The 25,586-nt window shown below is 38.3% G+C and overlaps 1 protein-coding gene across 12 annotated transcripts in view; it reads right to left on the minus strand.

Moving 5' to 3' along the window:
- The window catches only part of LOC107560100 (CUGBP Elav-like family member 1), a 60,168-nt gene that overhangs the window by 24,235 nt on the left and 10,347 nt on the right, over positions 1-25,586 (minus strand). For 10 of the 12 annotated variants that reach the window (XM_016244154.1, XM_016244160.1, XM_016244156.1 and 7 more), the window contains exons 2-3: positions 24,358-24,400; positions 3,844-3,966 (exon numbers count right to left, since the gene is read on the minus strand). The exons of 1 other annotated variant lie outside the window; for it this stretch is intronic. In XM_016244154.1, coding sequence (XP_016099640.1) covers positions 3,844-3,947 — 104 coding nt within the window. In that variant the 5' untranslated portion in view covers positions 3,948-3,966; positions 24,358-24,400. Of the gene's footprint in view, positions 1-2,592; positions 3,031-3,843; positions 3,967-24,357; positions 24,401-25,586 lie in introns of those variants that run through there. One more of the 12 variants, XM_016244159.1, reaches the window with a different exon arrangement.

Here is a 25,586-nt window from a genome sequence, read left to right on the forward strand (position 1 = left end):
CATGAGGGCAAGCAGTGAGGGACGTCACTGACAGGCCTGAAGCACTTCTTCATCACTCTCTTTAGCAGCTGCTGATCAGTGGAGTGACAGACCACTTTAAAATAAACACAGCATTGTGCTGCTGACAAAGAGCAGCATTAGCCAGCAGCTAAAAGCCAGATTAATGGCGTTTATCGATCCGAGGACAGCAGAGCTAATAAAACCTTCTACTCTGTCGATTTCCCAGCAACCAGAACTTGTTCAGACAAGCAGATAACACAGATTCTCCAGAAGATCACCTAATCAGGGACAGAGGATCACTGGGTGTTCACTGGGGCAAAGCCATTTTAGGATTGTAAACTCTTTTTCCTAGTGAACTGACCAGTACTGACTGTAGGGAAGAAGCCACAGTCACAGCACATCAGAACACGATGTTGCAGAAGACTATCGATTCAACAAAAACAACTAAAACAGAAAAACAATCTGATATCTAGGAAGAGATAAGAAATAATCAAGATTGTAGGGCTGGGTATCAAGTTACTTTTTAGGCACCAACCGAATTGCCTCGATACCACGGAGTATCAAAAAATCTCTTGTCGTTCAGTACCAATTTTCAATAACTAAGGGGTTAATATCGTCAACGTCAGCCAATAAGCATGCAGCATGCTTGATGTGCTAAATCAAGTGCTGGTGATTGGCTCTGGTGAGGCATCAAGGAAAAACACCAATTTAAGCCGGTTACACCCAGAGACGTGGCTAACTCGTGAGGCTGTAGTGTGCAAGCATCCCAACCCCCATAAATGTAAGGCTATGTATAGGCCTACACTTGTGCGTTTTCGTTTTAAAAAATTTAAACAATCCTCATCCATACTGGCATTTCTGATTGCGACCTAATGTAAGTTATAGTCTTACAATGCTGTTGAAATATGTAATTTGTAGCCTTTTATATGAAGCTAATTGCTACACTTAATTTCTCAAGTAAACACACTATATTGTTATGAAAATAGGCAGAATCTCATGAAGTCAAACTGTCATAATCGTGTGTTTATTAGCTTCATGTTTCATGCATAGAAATGTTTTTCTGGGTGTTTTTATGTATAGAACAGAACACGGAAGTGTAATGGATGTTCGTCATCGGAGACAGCGGGTTATGAACACACAAAATGAGTGACATATGAGCAGCGAATGAGCTTCCTCTGAGTCCAAACAGCGATCGCGGAAGAGGAAACATACAGAGACAGTGCTCGGTGTGTAAACCTAGCCTAAAAAATGTGGAAAAGATCAAAAGTGTGGCTGCATTTCACCAATGCTTGTCTGTCTTCTGAAAAAGCAGGCATGCTAATTTTCTTGAACAGCTGAGTGATTGAATTCTTAAATATGCAGAAGTGAGCCTCACATACTGACTTGAAACTGTTAAATTTGCACTGAAAACTATTTAAACGTATTAAAATTATTTGCACTGATATATTGTGTTGGTTCCATCTAGTTCCATTGCGCTTTTTCGTTCTTTTGTGCAGTCTTTGAGTGTGTAAAACTTCAACAAACTGAAAAATAAAACCAACATTTTTTTTGAGGTAATGTAATTTTGTTAAAACAGATTTCATAAAATTGGTATCGAAAAAGTATTGTTCAGGAACCGGTATCAAATTTTTGAATGATACCCAGTCCTAAATGGTAGTCATCTCTTTCCTATCACCCCAAATGAACATGAATACCATTATGAACGCTGCCTTCAATATGAAGTCTATTGAATAGCAACAATGAACTCTTTTCTGCATACCTTACACAGCAAACAACATATAAACAGAACAGAGAAGACAATTAACCATGGGTGAGTCAGCAGTTTCTTGCCCCGTTTTTGGTTAAACTGTTCCCTTTGAGGTTGTTAAGCCTCACACAAACAACCCTTATGATTTTAATAAGACAAAACACTGAAACACGTTACTGAAAAATCCTGAAACGGCAAAGAATGAACCCTTGCATTTCATATGTAAACCTATAAATAATATCAGGAGCAATACAGTCCATCCTATAACAGACAGGGAACAGCCACTCAAGATGCTCCAGCAAGGAGTGAAAACTAGGGTTTCACTTTCCATTTTAAACTGTTCACCACACCAACAAGCACTTTCTATCCTAGGCAGCAGTGCAACAATTATGAAATATCCAAATCATTCCATTGTTCATTCTGAAGCATTGTGCCTTTATGTAAGGAGACTGTGCTGGTGAATAAAATATGAATTCCAATACATGCTAATAGTGAAAAACAATATGTTTACTACAGGATTATGTTGTAAACATATACTAGCAGCCCTCACTGCAGGCCTCTAATGAGCATTAACTGTCATCTCCTGAATGAACCCTGAATCAAACTTGCATTCGCACAGAATACTGCCTGACATTTAAAATAGCTACTCTCAACTCCAAATAAAAAGTAAACAAACCAGTTAATCACTCATAAGATTTTACAAACCACACAGATTAATAAAATGAACTATTAAAAATACAGAACATTCCACCCTAATACAGTGACCATCAATCAAAGGAGAATTGAAGGTATTAGTATGTAACCCAAATCAAGTTACACCAAGCTAAAGTTAAGTCTCTACTCACGCTGAGCTGGAACTCAAACGGCAATGGTCCACCATCATCTCTGGCAGAAAATCCAGCTTAAAGGAAGCCATTTTCTTCAGCACTTCACTAGTCTCAAATGAATGCTGACAGACTCCACAAAAACAGACTCTCACACTTAAACACTAAAACAGCCACAGCGACTATCCGTCAAGTACGTCTTTCAAGGTTCAGTCATAAGTGACATGGGAACAGCTGGGTAAGAAAGGGAAGAGTGCACCTCATGGGGGCTGATCAGACTCCACAAAACTCAAATAGACATGGAGCAGAGAGAGACAACGATGAAGTTCGACACTGTGCTGGATGACAAACACAGGCCGTAGAGCTTTGGTCACTGGGCTGGGACTGAGGATTAGGATGGGCCGAACAGACAACTAAAAGCTGCACCCCTGCTCCCACAAAGGAAAGTGCTGATGGAGGGGGACTTTTTTGTGAGTTTTTCTCTTAGCAAAGCAGAACTGAGTGCAGTGTCAGATAAATAAAGTGTCAGATTGATGCTGATAAGCGTGAGTGAGCGGCAGGAATTGTATGGGGATGGGCAGCTCTCTGGTAATCCCTGAGCTGAAGCGCCCCAGGATACAATCGGGTTCCAGCAGCGGGCCACGGGCTGTACACTATTCCAGCATGGAGGGGTGGCGGAAGGGAGGGAGGAACAGGCTGCTCAGGGTCATGCGACAAGGGTCGTGTTATAAGCTCGCAGTCAAAGGCGACAAGCACAACAAAGCCACAGGCAGGCTGAGGTCCACTATTTGGCTTTGTTTAGCACAAAAACAGCAATAGACCTATGTAACAATGTAACAAATAACATTAATTACAAAAAAATCAAAATTATATAGTGTTTCTAATATTCTGATTCATTCAGAAAGCAATACACAAATCATATATATATATAGAAATTTATAAAAGAATACCCTTCTAAAAGAGAGAATTAATATCTCAGCAATTAATTCGAATGTAATCATTTTATTTCTTCCTCAATGGCCTGTCAGACATTCAAACAGGACATGACATCATCGCTAGCCATGCAGTGACATCTGGTGGGCTGCACACTGCAGGCATGGTTACTATTTAGAAAAAGGAGCAATAACAAAGAAAGAGCAAGTTATTTTTTTCCTTCTCATTCCAGCTTCAAAAAGAAGCTGCTTGAAAGAGGTTTCCCACTGAGGGAAAACCTGCAGGTGGAGGGTAACCTCATACCCTGGGTGGAAAGACATGAAGTGTGTGTGTTCTTACCCGCCAAGGGCAGGTACTTCCACAGCAGGAAGGGAAAGCTCGCATTGAGGTTGCCCGTGCTGCGCTGTGGTCAGGTAGAGGGCTTCAGCGTCGATGCTATCCATCCAGTGCCTTTGTCAAACGCTACAGAAACACACCAAACATTACAGGACACACACATCAGACACACATACACACACACAGGTAAACGCATACTGAAAGGGAAAAAGAAAGAACAAGAGAGACGTTTTCTGACAGAATAGACAGCATGCAAACTGCATGTCACAAAACTGCATGCACACATAAAACACATATGTAGGACAACAAGACGGCACTTCCTGGATGATCTGAATATAATCATGTAAATGACAGACTACCATCTGAGATGAAGCTGTTCTCACTTTCATCAGAGGAAATCAGTTTGTAGAGACTCAAACACAAAGGTTTCTCAAATTGAAAGGAAAAAACAACAAATAAAACTGATCTACGTATTCAAACTCTGATCACACCAGATAGGAGCTTGTTAAACATTGTTAAAAGGTCCCATGGCACCTTTATGAGGGTTTTTAACATTAATATGAGTTCCCCTAGCCTGCCTATGGTCCCCCAGTGGCTAGAAATGGCGATAGGTGTAAACCGAGCCCTGGGTATCCTGCTTCGCCTTTGAGAAAATGAAAGCTCAGATGGCCCAATCTGGAATCTTCCCTTTATGTCGTCATACGGGGAAAGGTTACCTCCCCTTTCTCTGCTTTGCCCGCCCAGAGAATTTGGCCCGCCCATGAGAAAATGAGCTACTACCGTGTGAGGAGAGCGCAAAATTTTTTTTCCCTCGAGAGACATCATGGCTTGCAAACGAGCGAAGCATGGCAGTTGCCCCGCCACTCTCCTCCTCCTTAGCATTTAAAGCTACAGACACAGAAATGGCACGTCCTAAGGAAAGCTCATTGTGGGACTGGCTCGTAGTGGCTGAAATTCTGCACCAAGGCTGAATTTCGGGAAAGAGACTTCAGATACAGTACTAGGGACCACTTAGGCCTATATAAAAAGCAGCATGTCATGGGATCTTTAAATATATGTTAAGCCCAAAGAATAATTTCCATTTACTTTAACAAAGAGAGCTACTGAACAGAGGGTGTATGACAGTTGCAACACTGTGTAAAATACTCATACCCTGTCCTCTGCAGACAGCTCTGTAACAAACAAGCTTCACATATCAGATCTGTGGTAAGCAACTATAATTGATACAGCAGTAACATAATATTGGTGTTTAGAGTACTCACATTCTGTACAACTTATCCAAATATAAATAAGCACATGGGACCAGTTGGGCCCAAAATAGGATCTCAGTTACAAAAACAACCTGAGGGACTATTTGGGGCTACATTTTAGCTACTTAAAATAACTTTCTAAATGTAACCAATGATATAATCTGTTAATTTAACCTGAGCCATGTTTTTGTGCCATAAATTTAAAAATCCCTTATGATAATACAAATAAGAGAGTTTTAAATGAAGTGACAGTATGACACTTGAAGTGATACATTTACTTTAAATACACAAACTAGAACAGACCCTAATATAACAGAAACAAAAAAAGAATGAGCAGCACTTAACTAGATGTAAAACAACCAACCCTAAATACAGCATAGAGATTTGAATCATTAAATCTTTTGTGTTCTTTCACATCCGAAACGAAACAATTTACTAGAATGAACCTGACTTTCCAACAACACATTTGAGTGCATCGCTGTAGCATCAGAAAAACAACAGCAAATTCTACACTATTTCTAAACTACGGCAAGTCTCCCGAACTACATACTACTACTAGCAGCACCTCAGCTTTTGGTTAGCTACTCCCCAACGCTGTGCACATCAATGATTTATCATTCCTTTGAGAAACTCGTGCCATGCAGCTTTGATGTGTCTTCTGACCTTCAAAGCATAGCGAGAATGCTCTGAGAAGACCATAGGCCATGTCATGTTTTAATGACTGCTGAGTGACTGTGTGGCTTATTCATGGACTGTCTATGTAAGGCAGTGTTATAGGCCTTTGGGGTGGAGGGTGGGGACAGAGCATATGGTCAGCACAGTTCATCTAACAACAAACTAACTCTCGAACACTGGCACAGACAGATAGCACTGTGGACAAATGGAGTTATACTGAAGCATCTGGAACAACCTAGCAGCTGAGAATACAACACACACACAGCTGACTGATCAGACAGGGGGGCATAGGTGGACATTTACAAACCACCTATCAGTTGGGCTGGACAATAATTCAATATCAATATGTATCGCAATATTTTTTTTTTCAGTAACGGTGATATGATTTTTAAACACATTTCCGATATTTCGATATACATTACCAGTGTTTCCCATACATTGATTTAGTTGTAGCATTTGATTTTGGTGAATAAACATGAGCACTAGTGCTGTGTTCGATACGACGATGTATCGTCACAGAGATCTGACGATACGAGTATCGATACAGCTGGCCCTGCAGTGTACCACGCTTAATTTGAATACAAGAACACCGTTTAAAACGGCATAGAAAAGTGCACGGTTTCTAAAAAAGAATGAATAGAGCATAATATATAGGCTACAATGAGGTTTAATCTGGCCGCAGAGGAAAACAACCGGGGTTACCTGATATATAGAGACGCAATCCCCGAAACAGAGCTTCCCACTTGCACAATACGGAAATATCTGCTAAATGTCTTATTTGTTTTTGTCAACCTGGCAACCATTTGCACGCGCTCTCTCTCCACTGTGGATAAATGCGCTTGCTTTCTGAAAACACCAGTTAGCTTGCAGTTTAGCGATCTCCTCTTCAATATTCTATTCTCAGAAAAGTGTAATCCATCAAGTGTTCATTTATATGAGAGAGAGAGAGCGCGAGAGAGAGGGGCTGTGTATGTATGAATTACCACCGTTTTGCCGCGTTTCTCTATTAACAGTAGGGATGTAACGATTCACTCAACTCACGATTCGATTCACGATTTTGATTTCACGATTCGATTTTTTTTTTTTTTTTAAAATTAGATTTAAGACAAATTATAAATTAAATGTGTCCTTTTATTATTGCTTGGACAAAATGCTGCACATTTCTTTGTCAAATTGAAATATAACACTGTAATAATATACTAATATAGCACTTGCATATTATTGCTCTTTTGTTGGTTTTGATTGTTTCTATTGTCCTCATTTGTAAGTCGCTTTGGATAAAAGTGACTGCTAAATGACAAAATTTAAATATAATGTAAATAAAACTAAATTTACATTTTAAAACAAGCCCCAAATCAAATAAATAACTAAATAAATCTCCTCATATAAACAAACTAAGGCTTTGTCTGTGCTCTTTCCATTTAAAATTAGAGGATTATGATCGAAATTATGATCCAAACAAAGATGCTGCATACATGAGCAGTTTTTGATCTAAATTAGATTGTATAATTTTGAAATTTGAAGCAAAAACAGAATGGTTTGACTTCAGTTTCGTGAAACTATACATAAAAAATATCTGCATGAAACAGCGGACAAGTTGAATGAGACGCAGATCCACTTTCTGCCAGCAGGTGGCGCGTAAAGCATTTCCTTGGTTTCCGCTGTAAACAAAGCAGCAGTGCACATATGAACTTTATATGCATTGAATATGCATTATACAGAGGCAAGAGGAAAATAAAATCATACCATGTAAACTTTTCTAAAGACAGTAAGTTCCCCTCAGACATGGATTCTTATAAACTCCTACCCCTAAATGAATCGCGATTTGTTTAGCATCTCAACTGATTTGAATTGTCACATATTTGAATCAATTTCAACCGGCTCGCAGTTAATCGTTACATCCCTAATTAACAGTGAAGCTGTGGCTTTAATTGCTTTAGAAACGTTGATGTTACCAGCTCCTTGTTGAGAAAGATAATGTAGCTCTTCAGCGATTAAGCTAATTTTATTGATAAAATTGCTGGGCAGCGCTAAAAAAATTGTCTAAACACAAAAAAGAATGTCTGTGCGTGCGCGCAGAGGGATCTGACTAAACGTGTGTGAGTGAGGTACAGCGAAGACAGCGCATTAGTTTAGAACACTTCTAATTTTTATTTTTTAAACGTAGAGAGTGTGTTGATTTGTGCAATGATAACCTACCAGCAATGTTAAGATGATTTTAATATATTAGAATGAGTACATTACAATATAAATTTATTAGAACGAGTACATTATTATTTATGGGCTTAAAAACAAGATGCAAACAATCAGAACATTGTACCTGGTGGGGAGTGCCCAATGTAAACATGAAACAAATGCCATTACCTATATTGTACTCTGGTACAGTTATAGAGGCCCTTCATAATGCAATGGTCAACTGCCTGTTCTGCCAATAGTTAGCAACGGCCCTATGGTATGCAGTGTTTAATAAACAGCTGTTTTACTAAATTCTTCTGAGGTGAAATTCAGTGCAGTCCCGTATCGTGATATGTATCGTATCGTGGTCTCTGTATCGTATCGTGACTTTGCTGGTGATACACAGCCCTAATGAGCACTGCACGTTTCAAAATAAAAACACGTCGTGGGTGTTTTATATGAATTTATCTTTGAAGGAACCGACTGTCTTCAGAAATTGTTTTTTTATTTTATCTGATAAGGAAGCGTTCATAAGCGGAGCTGATGATTACAGCCATTACTGGAGAAACGGCTAGTTCTACCACTCTCAAAGCTGGCAGACAATCAGATTGCATTTTCAAAAAGCACATTTCCAGCAACATGTTTTCAGAAGCAACTCGGAGCACAAAACGGAGTTTCATACTCTTTATCCTGGTTGAAGCATGTTTCAAACTATAAGAATAATCAGCCTACACTAGTGCTGGGCGGTACATTTCCAGCAACATGCTTTTGTTGTTGCTCAATTTTTTTGTTTTCAGAAGCAACTCGGAGCACAAAACGGAGTTTCATACTCTTTATCCTGGTTGAAGCATGTTTCAAACTATAAGAATAATCAGCCTACACTAGTGCTGGGCGGTATACCGGTTCATACCGGTGTTTATTTTTGTTATGATATGAATTTTTTAAATACCGCAATACCGGTGTATGTCGCTCAAACAATATTCAGAACGCGACACTGTTTGAAAGGTGTCCCTTTTCACTGTTGCACTGTGGTGAGGGAACAGCTGTATGTGTTACTAAGCGTGAAAGTTCTGAAACTGAAGCTGTAGAACTAATAGAACATGATGACACAGAAGAACTCATCCACAATATGCACATTGACCGCCACAAATATCCACCGCCCCCTGCCATCAGCTCCCGCGTCTCACACACACACACACGAGCGTGACTTCAGCACTAGATTTAGCAACTTTCAGACCCTTTTAGCGGCTTTTTTCCATAGAATATTCATACTGACAAACCTTGCGTCTTTTTTGGATAAACCTTAGCTATGGTTCAGTTGGAAGATTTCGCCAGTGCTGTCCCGCGAACGTGAGGTCTGACTTTCCCGGAGAAGTGTCACCTCTCTCGGAGTCTGTTCAGTGCAGCGAGCGGCAGAGAAGCAGCGCATTCAGTTGGCCGTACCGCAGCCGATTCGTCAATAAATGAGTACAAAACAGAGTTTCCAAGCACCTGTCGCTTACGGATTGTTTAGAATTATAAATATGAGCGTAGTTCGTCTGTTAATATCACATGTACTGTTTTGTTTGTTGTTATTTTTTAGTTTGTTACTCAGTATTCTGAAATGTAAAATAAATATTTAATGAAATGAATATAAAACATCAATTTGTAAATGCACCAGTGTGCAGGCATTTTTAGTGTTTTATACATAAGATACAGTAAGAACATGAACAAAGAAACAAAGTAAAACAAAGTGACAAATACAATCAAACAAATATACAAATGAAATGAAATAAACAGTGCCTTAGTGTGTATTTGATCGTTTGGACATGCGCCCAAAGCTCAAAGTGTAATTTGTTTGTCCATTTTGGAGCACGTCGCGTGCACACATTTCAGCCTGAGGAACAGCGTCTCTTTTGCGGATTGTGCTTTCAACATTTTATCAAACATGTCCTGCAATTTAGCAACAGTAAAGACGGCATCTTACAACAATCACCGATTGAGCTGATTCTGACGTTAAGTTTGGGTTTTAGGGAGGAACGAATGCGCACCGCTGTGAAGGGAAAGACGTGAAGAAAAAAGAATACGAAACGCAGCTAGTTTTTAATAGCTTTACCTCATGTCTTTTGTATAATCCTTAGAAGCCAAAATCGAAATAAAATAATACAATTAGCTTAAAACAGCCACAGGCCTAAAGTGTAAGCAGATGTTTGAATGTTTAGTTCTCTCTTCCATCATAATTTAACAGGGCTTTCATGTTGCGCGTGCTGAAGCTCCTCCGCGTGGGCGCGATCTCGCTTCTGAACTGCGAATAGCAAGAATGCATCAGACAAATGTTTGAAAAACAGCTGGCGACTCTAGTGAGATAGAATTGGCAAGATAATGTATATATAGCAATAAATGTATGTGTGTTTTATTAATTTCTCCACCGATAGCAGAACCGTTAACGTCAGAGCTTATTGATACTCCGGTCTTTCATAATTTAGCTCCGGTACCGATTAAATACCGAGTTTCGGTACCCATCCCTATTCATCATGGCAGTAAAATAGGGCATTCTAAGTCAATATACTGCAGTATTTCCTCTCTCAATCAGTAGAAAATATGGTTAACACCTGGTCATGCATGAAAAAAACGCCCAGTACTAGCTTACACTACCACTCAAAGGTTTTTGAACAGTAAGATTTTAAGTTTTTTTTTATTTTTTATTTTTTTTAAGAATTCTCTTCTGCTCACCAAGCCTGCATTTATTTGATCCAAAATACACCAAAAGCAGTACAATTTTGAAATATTTTTACTATTTAAAATAACTGCTTTCTATTTGAATATATTTTAAAATGTAATTTATTCATGTGATCAAAGCTAAATTTTCAGCATCATTACTCCAGTCTTCAATGTCACATGATCTTTAAGAAATCATTCTTATATGCTGATTATCAATATTTAAAACAGTTGAGTACATTTTTTTCAGGATTCTTTGATGAATAGAAAGATCCAAAGATCAGCATTTATCTGAAATAAAAAGCTTTTGTTACATTATACACTATACCATTCAAAAGCTCTTTAAATTTATATTATAGAAATTATTATTTTCATTTAGCAAGGGTACTTTAAATTGATCAAAAGTGATGAAGACATTTATAATGTTACAAAAGATTTCTATTCCAGATAAATGCTGTTCTGCTGAACTTTCTATTCATCAAGGAAACCTGAAAAAATTCTACTCAGCTTTCTCAGTTTTCAACATAATAATAAATGATTTTTGAGCAGCAAATCAGAATGATTTTTGAAGGATTTCTCAAAATGGAGGCAAAAGCGACCGTTGAAAATTTTAACAGTACGATTTGTGTCAGCACGTCATAAATAGAACGAGGCATCAGTTTACTGCATCCAGTGTAGAGAACATCACTGATAATAATGGGTTGTATTCTACACTGGACGCGAGCGTTTGAGCTCATCTGCGCATATCTACACTACACTGATCTGGGTCGCCAGTAGCAAACAATGGAGCGCGCTCTGCTGGACAAACTAAGTAATTACACCATTCAGAAGCATTTAATCTGCGTTATATGCAATTTTTAAAAAAAGTTCATATTGGCGGCATATTCGCCGATACGATATATCGGCGACAGGCTCATATCGGCCGATAATATCGGCGAAAAGATATATCGGTCGGGCCTAATTGTGAGGCACCTCAATCTCATTTCTCTCTGTATGACAACAAAAATAACAACTTATACGACTACATCCTGATTCAGAATGCCAAGGGTCATAAACGGGCAACCTACTACAGGCGAAGCTCACTTACGGTCCAAAACAGAATGTTGCTTCATGGTATAAATTAAAACAGCAACAGTTCTATTGGAACTAGAATTTCCAAAGCGTAGCAAAGAGTGTATAATGCGAATGGAGTTGTTAATCAACTGAGTCCTGGTTCACTTCACTGCCTTGAGTGCATATTTGATTTCTGTGATGCGCAGGGCATTAGATGCCACAGAAGCATTTCAAAATACAGCAAGCATCTTTGCCAAGATCCAGAGCAGCTTAGAGTAATCAATGGTAGAAAAATGCATTAACCCTCCATTAATTCTGTTGTCCTGAAAAGCACACGCACATACTGGACGTTTCACAAGCTCAATTTTTACCATTATGTAAAGATGAAAGTGAAGTATCTGAAATAACTAAATATTTATTTGTAATCTTTACATTAAAACAGTCATATCATAAATGTACCATTTCATTTTGTCGCTAAGTTACACTTGCATGTTAGTATTTTTAAGTTGTTTTTAGCTCATATTATCTCAAAATATCTCAAGCTAAGGAGGAGCAGACTGTTCTGTATAGACTTGTTCAGGTTTAGAAAGGTGACGAAGAACACAAGTAGTTGGTCTGTAGGGTCTCTATACTGGTGCATTTTTTGCTACACATTTAGAAATACTACCTTTCCCTACACCAGCGAAGTATTATGTGTAGTCTAACTAGGCAAACTGGGATGCAGCATTACACCCATTTCACAAAGCACAAATGTAGACATTCAACACGATAGTTCTCCCAAAAAATTGAAAGGATATCAAATGTTGTCAACATGGTAAAGGTGGAAGCTTGGCCATTAGTTTGTGAGATCGATCGCCGATACGCTATTTTTTCATGCTAATTTATTTACTTATTTACTTCGTTTCATAGGCGGAGAGTGAACCAACTCCAGGGTATGGCTAAAAGCAACCTAATGTTTGAGTAATCTACATATTACATATTTTTAGTAGCTTATGGATGCCATGTCATAAAATATTCTTATGACTGAATTTGTATTTAACGTGAAAACAATTTAATAAAAGTTAAGTTAGCTATAATGCTTTCATTTCATCAGTTATTCAAACAGCAGCTACAGAAAACAGGCAAAGAACATTAACATTATCAAAGGACATCATTACTGACTCCCATTATAGAACAAAGTCTTCTCAAATAATGCACCAATAGGAAACTTCTATGTATTATATTTTGTTCCTGTTTGCAATAGCAGTACTGTGCTGTAACATGACAACACTGGTAAAAATGACGCTACTCTCTCATGACGCTATACTCTGCTCACATGCTCTGATAACAAGCGGCAACCTTCCGGTCTCTCTCTTGAAACCAACACGGAAGTGACTTAAACTGCAATTCATCGACTGACCGCTAGAGATTGGCTTCAAAAGGGAGTCAGTCCCATAGACTCCCCATGTTAAAATGCCCAACTTTACAGCAGAAAAAAAAATGTTTACAGCCTGGTACAAAAAGTGATTTTGGTCTATATAGCTAATTTTGCCCTTCATGACAACTGTGAGGGGGGTGGATTTTTTTTATACCTCATCCATTTAAATTATATTAAGCCTTAAAGTTCTGCATAATTAAGGGCGTGAACACTTGAGTGACAGGTGGATTGCCGCTGCGGTCACCACTGTCGCGCAAGGCTGGCGTGGTTTCAGCAACCAGCTCCACCCACGTCCTGTCTTTTTGCCCATTTTCGATTATCCGGGAGTGACGTGCAGCCAAGATGGTGACGGCCGTCTCCGCGCAATTTGAGCTTCAAAAATGCTCTTCAGAAACCTACGGGTGACGTCACGGACACTACGTCCATGTTTTTTTACAGTCTATGGCCCGGTTTCACAGACGGGGCCTAGAGTAAGCCAGTATTAGATCAAAGTTCAATTGGGACATTTAAGCAATTTTTATGAACGTGTTTAGAAAAAAACATTACTGGTGTGCATCTTGAGACAAAGCAAAGGCACTGATATATTTTAAAATCAGTCAGTGCAAGTTTCTTTCAGTTGAAACAGCTCAGACTTACATTTTAGTCTAGGACTAGGCTTAAGCCTTGTCTGTGAAACCTGGGGTATGTCTGATAATAATTGCTTTGTAGGACTATACATAATTTGGATAATTAGTTTAAAAAAAAAAGTTACATCAGATTTTGCTGCTTGGAACTGAATAAAAATAATATATTGACATTTAATATTAAAGGTAACACTTTACAAAAAGGTTCCATTTAGGGCAGGGCGATTTTTCCATTTTTAATTGATTAATTAGAATGTAATGTTTTGTCACAATTTTATTTTTTAGAAAGAGGAATCACGATTTTGAATAGAAATATTAACAAATGTTAGAATTAGACACTTTGATATGTCACAATATGCCAATGATAACAGTAAAGAGAAAAGAATGATCCAATTAGCTCATGTCGGTGCACGTTTAACCGCTCATGTGTGACGCGCATATATTGTTAGGTGCCATTCACACAGAATGAGCTTTTGTGTTAACAAAGATGCAACGCGGGCAGTGGAATAGGAAAAAATGCAAGAAGATGAGAGTTGAGTCTTTTAACTTGAGCGCACGTTTTTATAATGCCGTTTCATGCATGAGACACTGCAAGAGATGCGAGCGCAACAGTTAAATGTTTACACAGAAAAAACAATGGAAAAGCAGCGCAATCGAATAAAAAACCTGTAAAGAACCACTACTGTATGTCTGATATTTCATGTTTGCATCATGGTGACAGGCTGAAAGCTGCTGTTTATTGTTTTTACAGAACATTAATAGATAAGTCTACTGGTGTTATAACTTCAGTAATTTTGAATTTGAATGATTTTTTTAAAAGCATTACCGAACATACAATATGTATGACAACTTTGTACAAGATGTAGTAGTAGTTCATGCATCTTTTCTGCAAAGAAAAAGTTATGTTTAAAGGGGTCATATGATGTTGCTAAAAAGAACATTATTTTGTGTATTTGGTGTAATGAAAAGTGTTTATGCGGTTTAAGGTAAAAAAAAAAACATTTTCCACATACTGTACATTATTGTTTCTCCTCTATGCCACGCCTCTCTGAAACGCGTAAATTTTTACAAAGCTCATCGGTCGGAAAAGCGAGGTGTGCTCTGATTGGCCAGCTATCCAGTGTGTTGTGATTGGCCGAATACCTCAGGCATGTGAGGTGTGTTACGCCCCTTACCATACTGTGATGCTGTGTCCCGGCACGACGAGACAAAACCAATAAAACCCATTATAAACTAGGCATTTGTTGCATCCAGTGGGGCCATAATTACGGATTATAATGACTTGTACTGTCTTTTTACGCGCTGTGTTGCAACGAGCTGCGTTAACATAAAACCATGTCTGCATTTGTGATCGGAGAAATGGCAAACAACAAGCGCTACTGTACACTGCTCAAAACTCACGTTTGAATCATCAGTGGCAAATCCTTTAAATGAAAACGACTTACAGACTGAGTCAGAACAGCCGGCATTGTAGTCTACTCTCCCAGGATCAGGAAACTGTCCTCCATAAAATGTACTGCACACATTTGAATATTTGGGTTGAACTGTTCTGGAACAGTGTTGTAAGCTTCTTCCACGGTGAAAGCCGATCCGGCGATCCACAGCACTAAGTTGATGTATTTCCTCAGCGACCAGCACAGATCAGCTCTAGGCATGACGAAGCGGATATCGTCCTCTTTTAGAAGGCCAAACAAAGTAGTTTCGCTTTCACAACGAAACACACGGCAACAACAATACTACAGTGGGAATCAAAACTTTCTTTGCGTGAACATTTGGGCGGTGTTATGCAAATCTTCCCACATCGTGACGTAGACATGTGGGGGCGTGTTAGAACGAGCCGTTTTAGGAGGGCGTGGACAAGTCTTAACTTTTATAAAGAATATCTCTTTGGATTTGAGACTTTAGTCTTTGCAACTTTACAGATCTTCTTTATGCACCAAGAGCTTGTAACACTCCAAAGAGAAAGGAAAAATTGAAATCGCATCATATGACCCCTTTAACATTTACATCATGTTGACAATTTCATGTGTAGTGCACTTGGAATAGAATTTTCCGTAGCTAAAGCGTTAAAGAAAGTTACTTGAACTATGTTGTAGTTACATGTTCCAGTTAACTAGTTAAAAATCAAGAAGTCAAACGTTCTGAAAAAAAAATAAATAAAAAAATTCATTTTTTTCCCCCATATTGACCGGCCCTAGTTCTAGTTAGTCTAGTTAGAAGTTAGTTAATGGAAATGTATTAACTAACATGAATGAACAATGAACAATAGTCTACATTTACTACAGTATTTATTCATCTTTCTTAATGTTAATTGAGAATACAGTTGTTCACTGTTAGGTAGGGCTGGGCGATATGGCCAAAACAATTATCACGATAATTCAGTCGATATCGATAATTATCACGATAAATGTCACATTTTATTTCTTTCAAGTTTAAAGGCAGATTTTTGCTCCAATGTGAAAGTTGCACAAACTAGACAGTTAATTGTGGTTAAGCTATTATTTATGGTCAGAACACGACAAACACTTTCCCTAGGACAAACAACTGTTTTTTAATTCTTTACACCTTTCCAGCAATTTTTCCTTAAAATAAATATCTTAATAGATAATAATAATTCCTTATTTCTGCATGTTCTAATAAGTAATATTGTTTCAAATCAAGAAACATGTTTGTGTTGCCTGATAATATTAAAATCTAAGATTTTTTTTGTCTCTTAGAAATACACATTTGTTAGTAGCTTGAGTTAGGATGCAGTAATATCTGTAAAAATTGTAGCAACCTCATTTATATATGGTGAAATGTAATTATTCTGACCGAGGAGTTTTTTTTTTTAACCATTGGTCTTCCATTGTAGCATACATTTAGAACATGATATTCACAGTTAAAACCACAAATATAGCACATAAATACCAAAATGTAATATGGCTTCTAGGTATTTGTATGAAAAACAGTAGTCTAAATTAGGGCTGCACGATACTGGAAAATACTCGCACTGCGCTATTTTTTTTTTCTGCGATATATATTGCGATATGAAAAAGAAAAAAAAAAGAGATGACTTTAGCTCTATTTGGAAAAAAAAAAATCAGTGATTGGGGTGATTTTGTAGACAAGTAAATCAGCATAAGAAATAAACAAAATTACAAGCATAGATAAATAACAGAAGAAAGATACAAATGAAATAAGCAGTGCTTTATATTTTTCAGGTAAGTCTAACAGTATTCAGGTACAGAAAATAATCAAATGTAAAATAACACTGCATAGTTTTCACTATAAATTAAATCTAATAAATCTGTTAAAGCTACAAAAGTGATTTTTCTTTGTGTTTTGTTCTTGACAGAGAAAGCAAAAGGAACATTAAACTGCTGAGTGAGAACCAATATACTGTTACACGTCCATTTTCTTTCTCAATTGTTTGCCTTCACCTAAGCCATAAGCAACTGCGTTTACAAGGATACTTGCAGAGCACAGTATTTCAGGCACAAATAGTAGCAGAAGTGAATGGAATTCAGAGTTCACGTGCGTGGCTCTCGCTGTGTCTACACCGGACGCGACAAAATACTATAGAACCCATTTTAATCAGAGATGCTGTGTGACTGACTACACTAGATGAGGCGCGACGCGACAAATCCCCGACATTAAACTGATGCCTCGTTTATGACGTACTGACACAAAGTTCAAATTAAATGCAATGGTCGCTTTGTCGTGTCCAGTGTAGATAGACTTTGGGGCCGTTCACATGTCACGTCAAAAATCGCGTGGAAAACGCCAGTCGCGCCGCTCTCTCCTTCATTCCAAAGTGCTCGGAGCTTGCGCTTTCATGGCGTCTGCCGTTGCTAAGCGGAAGTTTCAACAAAGGATAAACTGATTTCCAGCACTGAAAATCGCGTGCAGTAGCTCTGCTACTAAATGTATTTAAAATGGGTATCTCTGTACAGCTGTCGCGTCCGGTGTAGACACCGTGTCTGTGTGAGCAAAGAAAACAATTAGTATAAATATAACGATCAGTATACTAAACATAGCACATCCTGTGATGTGACTATCGCGGGTGCTCACATCGTGATATCGATGCTGAAACGATATATCGTGCAGCCCTAGTCTAAATACATTTAGTATAAACGCTATAGCTTAATCACAAAAAGTACTGCAATTATATTCCATTACATTAATAATATAATACAATTCGACAGGAATACCCACATTTCTGACACAATACCATGGTGCAGTTAGTGCTACAGTAAATCTATGGTAAATGGCGATTTGCAGATTAAAAAGCCTTCTGGCTGTATCGTTGCACACAGAGTTTCTCCTGTTTGTCAGAGCTGTATCATCTGGCTGTAAACTGAGTTATTTGTGTTCTTCGCTGAATTCAAGAGCTTCACATTAGATCTCACAGCGTTGATTAGTGTTCGCGTGATCGAGACTCATCATCTGCTCTAATGAAGCTTGCGCCGCCGTTTGAACTTTGATCGGAGCGGATAAACGGTCCGGGTGGCGCGCTTCAAATGACTAGCGCTGTTTAGTTCTGCCTTGGCCGCATAAACATTATATTGAACATTTATCGAACTCTTGTTATCGTTTATCGAGGAAATGTATCTCTCGCAATAATTATCGTTACCGATTTATTGCCCAGCCCTACTGTTAGGCCACGTTAATTCAGAGTGCATTAACTGTTAACAAGCAAACAGTTGATTTTAATAATGCATTAGTAAATGTTGAAATTAACAGTAACTAAGACTAATAAATGCTGAAGTATTGTTCATTCTAAGTTCATGTTAGGCTAACTAGAGTAGTTAAGTAATGTTACCTAATGAACCTTATTGTGAAGTGTTACCAATATTAATATGAATTCTGTCCAGTTGTGTTGTTACTTTTTTTTAAATCCAGTGTCATTAAAATGTATTGAGTTAAATAATAATAATAATAATAATAATAATAATAATAATAATAAAAAACTTAATATTAATTCATAAAATAATAAATAATCATTACAAAGCATTTTCGGTTTCGGATTTGGTTTTCAGCCAAGTGCATCCAGAATTTTCATTCCGGTGCATCCTTAGTTTCGGTCAATGAACTCCCCCCCCTCAAAACTATTTTGGCCAAAACCAAAGAGCAATTTTCTGGTTGCTAAAAAAGTCAGTGCATCCGGTGTTGACCCTATTAGACGATCTGTGTGCGTTGATCAATATATGTGAATAAAGACCTACATTAAAATCCGCATGAAATCAAAATGTACTTTAATTACTTTACTAGCGCACATTGCTAGTCTTGATGTGAACAATTAAACCGTGCAAGTTAATCCGCTGAAAAATTGTTTGTCTTGGTAATCTTTAAATCAAAATCTGAACATTTACTTCCGCTCTGGAATTGCATTCCTTCTCTGATGACGTCAGTCTGACGGCTTGGGCCATGGCTTGGGCAGAATATTCTTAAACACACCCCTCCAACCGTTAGGTTGCTATGAATGAGATGAGAGGAGGGGCGCAAAAATAAAACCACGGCACACCCTCTAACTCATTATTCCGTTTCAGCTGGAAATACGTCACTTCACCAAAATAAAGTCGGCAGCAACTTCCGGTTCACGCAGACTTTAAACCTCTTCATCATATAAAGCATGTTTCTTCAGAAGACTTGTATTAAACCACTCAATTCATATGGATTACTTTTACAATATCTTTGAGCTTTTTGAAGCATCAATGTTTTGGATTGTGTGGGCTTTCAAGGCATGGGCAAAAATTATGAGATAATATTAAAAGTATATTCATCGGTTTTCCAATAATGAACAATAGTCTTATGGGTTGGAACAACATTACAGTAAGGAAATTATTTTCAGATAAACTATCCCTTTTATTTGTGTGCATCCTAGGGACATCTCAAATGTATGCAAGACAGATTTTTGTAATTTTGTCTCACTAAAATGATCTTGTTGGATTGGGAAGGGATTTGAGTTACCTTTATTTCAAAAGATCAAGAATAAATAGATTTGCATGATGATATGGCCTTTAAAGACTCTACCATATGGCAGAAGAAAGTGCTTTGTGGCCATTTCCTGTTTTCTTTCTGAACTGTTTGTCAGTTTTGGACTGTTACAGTGAGACTCATCCTGCCTCCTGCAGAATCACCCATTTCACTGCCAAACTTGCGAAATCAACCCCTGACCACCAGCAACCCTTTCTCATAATCAATGCCTGTGCAAATCATCTCAAACAGAAAGTCAAGCTCTGTCTAAGGATACTGGAATGTTTATCATAATAACTGCACAGACAAAATTACCAATGATACCCACTTACGCTTGTGCAGCACAAACAGTGAAACCAGTCATATTACAAGATATAGTCCCTTACAAGCAATACTAAAGAAAAGAATGGGGAAAAAAAACAAACAAAAAAAAACAATAGTGTCATATATTGGAGATGTTTAAATGTATAGGAATAATTACTTGGGTATTTAATGGCATTCATTAGCCACATTAGCAGGAACACAAACAGGAATGTTCCCAACAGGTGCTGCTGACCTCCATGTGGTAACTCCCTCCTGGAGAGCATTGTCACGATTTAACAGCTGCCGTGGCACAGCAACTGTCAGGCATGAACTTACTACAGCGAAATCTGACAGAAGTCAAAGCCAAAAAGCTTCTTGCCTTAAAGCATTAGTATGGTAAGCACAAAACGAAACCGAAGACTTTCAGTAGCTCAGTACAAGTATTTTTGTCTCCTTGTGAGTCTCTTAAAGGTGAAGCTGCAGATGATTGATGGCTCCTTTAAAGAGCCTGCACTCTGACACACATCCCTTCCCCCTGTAACGGAGATATAAACCCCCTTGACGTCGCACTAAGCGCGCGCAAATCGGCTGATCGGCCGATTTTTGGCATTTTTTTATTAATCGGCATCGGCCGATTGTGCTGCAAATTAGGCCGATTTATAGGCAGCCACATCTGCGGGCGGCTAAGCGTTGTTACGGAACACCGGAGAATCTCTCTCTGGCTGCGTGAAAGATGGAGCAACTCACACTCTGCAGCTGCTTCTTGTTCACACACAGTTTCAGCTAATGATGGCAGGGCAAAACAGACCATTTCGAAAGCATAATTACATTTTACCCTACTAGAATTGATGCCGGAATGTTATCATATTCATAAGTGCAACAAGTAATTTGCATGTGAAAGTAGAAACACATGCAGTTTAGGCGAAACTTCTGGGCTGATTATAACTTGCACGTTAACTTTCCTTGTGAAATGTGTGTGTGGGTCCGACAATAGCATCCACGATGTCATATATTCACTCATGGCCAGTGCACTCTTAAGCAGTTATGTGCAGCAGGCTGTGTAATATGTGAGAACTCTTTTATTTATGTTATCACTTGGCCATTTGACTTGTAGCAGTGTCCAGTGTTTCCCATACATCGAGTTATTACCTCATTGAATAAACTGATCACCGCACCTTTCAAAATTAAATGCAGAGAGGGTGTTTTTATATGAATGTATCTTTGAAAACAACCGACCGTCTTCAGAAAAGTTTCGGTGTCATTTTCATTTCGTCTTTCCTGTAATGCCTGATAAAGTAACGTTAGCGTTTGTGAGCGCAGTCACAGTGCTTATTCGATTACAGCCGTTACCGGGGAAACCGCTATATCTCTCGCTCCAGCAGCACCTCCTGCTGGCAGAGAATGAATTTGCATTTGCAAGTCTGTGGGAAACACTGGTGTCTGTCAGCAAACAAACAAAAAAAGCATGCTTGAACTGTTTTGAGAGAAGGTGCATAAGTTTTGAGCCATGTATTATTTCTAAATTAGGCTACTACTACTACTACACTATTACTATATTGTTCCCTGCAATATTCATTTGCTCAAAACTCACTTTTATGAGATGAAAAAGCCCAAACATATCAGCCCAAAAAATCGGCATCATATATCGGCTGCCCTGATTTCTAAATATCGGCATCGGCCAGTGAAAAACCCATGTCGGTCGAACTCTAAATACGAGTACGGAGTCTGTTGGAATTGCCAGCCAGCAGTTGCAGATAATGGAGGTGTTGCCATGTAGGACAAAAATCCAACTGCAAAGAACAGCCCAACGTAGCAGCATCAACACACAAGAGTATGTGTGTGTGTGTGTGTGTGTGTGTGTGTACTACCAAGTATCCAAGGAAACCATTTGTCTTCAATTCTGAGCACTAAACACTAAGGAACAGAGAGTTCATTTCATGCAATTTTGCTTCATGCAGATCTCTAATAGCACAACATGAATCGACTGAAATGAAGGTGCAAAATGAGTATAGTGACTAAATGACATAGGACCTCCACATGACTGACTAATACTTTATTACAAGCCGACATAAAACTACACTAATTATCCAAACACTAGCAGCATTATTGTGTAAGAGTTTCCAGATATGACACTGGTGGCTCTCATTAAAAGTTCAATACTCTAGGTCAAGGAACTACAAGCACCGAACATCCAAACAGTCTGAGGAGCACAGGCCACAATTGCTAATTTCTATGACAGAGGCAAGAATAGAAACCTTAGTTCAAGAACCAGTATAGTGGTTTTTCTGATCAGACGTGTTGTTAGGCTTCATACTGACTGAAAATCAACTAATCTGCAACCTCTCAAACTAATCTGTTGGCTTTGTGTGCACTGTCTGATGATTCTAGTCAAATCATGTTCTGAGCACCAGTCATTTGGAATAGGAATACCTACCTTTCCCACATTCATGCATGACACTGTGATGTCTTGCTTAAACAGTGCATTGTAACGCATCCTAACACAAAAGTGAGAAGCACTTACCCTCTCAGTGGCCTTGCTTTTCTGAAATGTTGCTCCCGTCAATCTGTAGAAAGAACAGCCATGCGGTTAGACCGGCATTTTATCAATGAACATCTGTGCTGATTCCCAGTATTTGTGGACTTGCTGTCCTTTACCATGCTGAGAAAGACACACAGGCTAATTTGCTGTCTTTGTGTATTATTTATACTGGCTCTATTAGAGTTGGGTTTTTCCTTTACAATCAAGCCACGGAGACGGACAGATCTTACAAGAGAGTCGATGCTGCACATCTTGCCAATGTCAGATAAGACCTGAACAGGTCAGTTACAACTGGCTTTATCTAATGAAACCTAATGTAATGCAAAAGCACAATACAGGCATATATTGCCTGTATATTTGCCTGTATTAACATTATGGCTAAAATATCCCATTAACTTCACCAATAAATGATCAAACAGAGCACAATTACACACAAGGGCGCAGTTTTGGTTTGAACATCGAGGGGGTTGAAGTGTGAACTGTTTTAGTAGAGTCCCGGGCCTTGCTCACTCAAAGTTTATTTATTTGTTTGCTTATATATATGGGACTGGGGGGGGGCTCATCTTATTTAAAAAATACCATATTTTTATACAAAAAACTAGGGTGTGACAATACACTTAGCTCACGAGATGAGACAAAATAGATACTTGGTTCACTAGAACGAGACAATATTTTAATACTATTTTTAAGAAATTTTTAAATTACAAAATATTTGTCTTTTAATTACAAAAAGTAAAACAATGCAGTTAAACAAAAAGCATGCTTCAGAACTGTTTTGAGAAGGTGCATAAGTTTTGAGCCATGTATTATTACTCTAAATTAGGCTACTACTACTACTACTACTACTATCTAGTACCCTGCAATAATCATTTACTCAAACTCACTTTTATGAGATGAAGGGAAAAAAGAAAATCGGCCAAACATATCAGCCCAAAAAATCGGCATCATATATCGGCTGCCCTGATTTCTAAATATCGGCATCGGCCAGTGAAAAACCCATGTCGGTCGAACTCTAAATACGAGTACGGAGTCTGTTGGAATTGCCAGCCAGCAGTTGCAGATAATGGAGGTGTTGCCATGTAGGACAAAAATCCAACTGCAAAGAACAGCCCAACGTAGCAGCATCAACACACAAGAGTATGTGTGTGTGTGTGTGTGTGTGTGTGTGTACTACCAAGTATCCAAGGAAACCATTTGTCTTCAATTCTGAGCACTAAACACTAAGGAACAGAGAGTTCATTTCATGCAATTTTGCTTCATGCAGATCTCTAATAGCACAACATGAATCGACTGAAATGAAGGTGCAAAATGAGTATAGTGACTAAATGACATAGGACCTCCACATGACTGACTAATACTTTATTACAAGCCGACATAAAACTACACTAATTATCCAAACACTAGCAGCATTATTGTGTAAGAGTTTCCAGATATGACACTGGTGGCTCTCATTAAAAGTTCAATACTCTAGGTCAAGGAACTACAAGCACCGAACATCCAAACAGTCTGAGGAGCACAGGCCACAATTGCTAATTTCTATGACAGAGGCAAGAATAGAAACCTTAGTTCAAGAACCAGTATAGTGGTTTTTCTGATCAGACGTGTTGTTAGGCTTCATACTGACTGAAAATCAACTAATCTGCAACCTCTCAAACTAATCTGTTGGCTTTGTGTGCACTGTCTGATGATTCTAGTCAAATCATGTTCTGAGCACCAGTCATTTGGAATAGGAATACCTACCTTTCCCACATTCATGCATGACACTGTGATGTCTTGCTTAAACAGTGCATTGTAACGCATCCTAACACAAAAGTGAGAAGCACTTACCCTCTCAGTGGCCTTGCTTTTCTGAAATGTTGCTCCCGTCAATCTGTAGAAAGAACAGCCATGCGGTTAGACCGGCATTTTATCAATGAACATCTGTGCTGATTCCCAGTATTTGTGGACTTGCTGTCCTTTACCATGCTGAGAAAGACACACAGGCTAATTTGCTGTCTTTGTGTATTATTTATACTGGCTCTATTAGAGTTGGGTTTTTCCTTTACAATCAAGCCACGGAGACGGACAGATCTTACAAGAGAGTCGATGCTGCACATCTTGCCAATGTCAGATAAGACCTGAACAGGTCAGTTACAACTGGCTTTATCTAATGAAACCTAATGTAATGCAAAAGCACAATACAGGCATATATTGCCTGTATATTTGCCTGTATTAACATTATGGCTAAAATATCCCATTAACTTCACCAATAAATGATCAAACAGAGCACAATTACACACAAGGGCGCAGTTTTGGTTTGAACATCGAGGGGGTTGAAGTGTGAACTGTTTTAGTAGAGTCCCGGGCCTTGCTCACTCAAAGTTTATTTATTTGTTTGCTTATATATATGGGACTGGGGGGGGGCTCATCTTATTTAAAAAATACCATATTTTTATACAAAAAACTAGGGTGTGACAATACACTTAGCTCACGAGATGAGACAAAATAGATACTTGGTTCACTAGAACGAGACAATATTTTAATACTATTTTTAAGAAATTTTTAAATTACAAAATATTTGTCTTTTAATTACAAAAAGTAAAACAATGCAGTTGTATTTTGAAATATTTTAACTAATCTGTAACTAATGCTTATTTTTAGGGCTGTCACGATTCGTCGACTATTCGATTTTTAAAAATCCTCGACTTAATTTTAAAATGGCGCATTTCATGGACGAGAATCCATAAAACACATTATTAGACTGTTTTCCAAGGCTGCATGATATATTAAACCCATTTAAAACCAAAATTAAGCATAACTGTGAATTCACAAAGCTACGATTTAATTAAATAATTATATGCAATGCAGTTATAGGCGTGTAGGTTACGTACGTGCATCTCACAGCGGCTCCATTCACAGTAAATGCTGTTCCACAGGATCTGATATCTGAGATCACAATCATCTGTGCATGTTGTTGTGAGTTTGGGTTTATTATAACGTTCATCTGAGAATGCAACGTGCGCCATTTCATCAGATTTGTAAGGTAAATAATTTATAAATCCACGCAAACACAGGAG

Source organism: Sinocyclocheilus grahami, unplaced genomic scaffold (genome assembly GCF_001515645.1).
Source record: "Sinocyclocheilus grahami isolate Dianchi unplaced genomic scaffold, SAMN03320097.WGS_v1.1 scaffold710.1, whole genome shotgun sequence".
Lineage (NCBI taxonomy): Eukaryota > Metazoa > Chordata > Actinopteri > Cypriniformes > Cyprinidae > Sinocyclocheilus > Sinocyclocheilus grahami.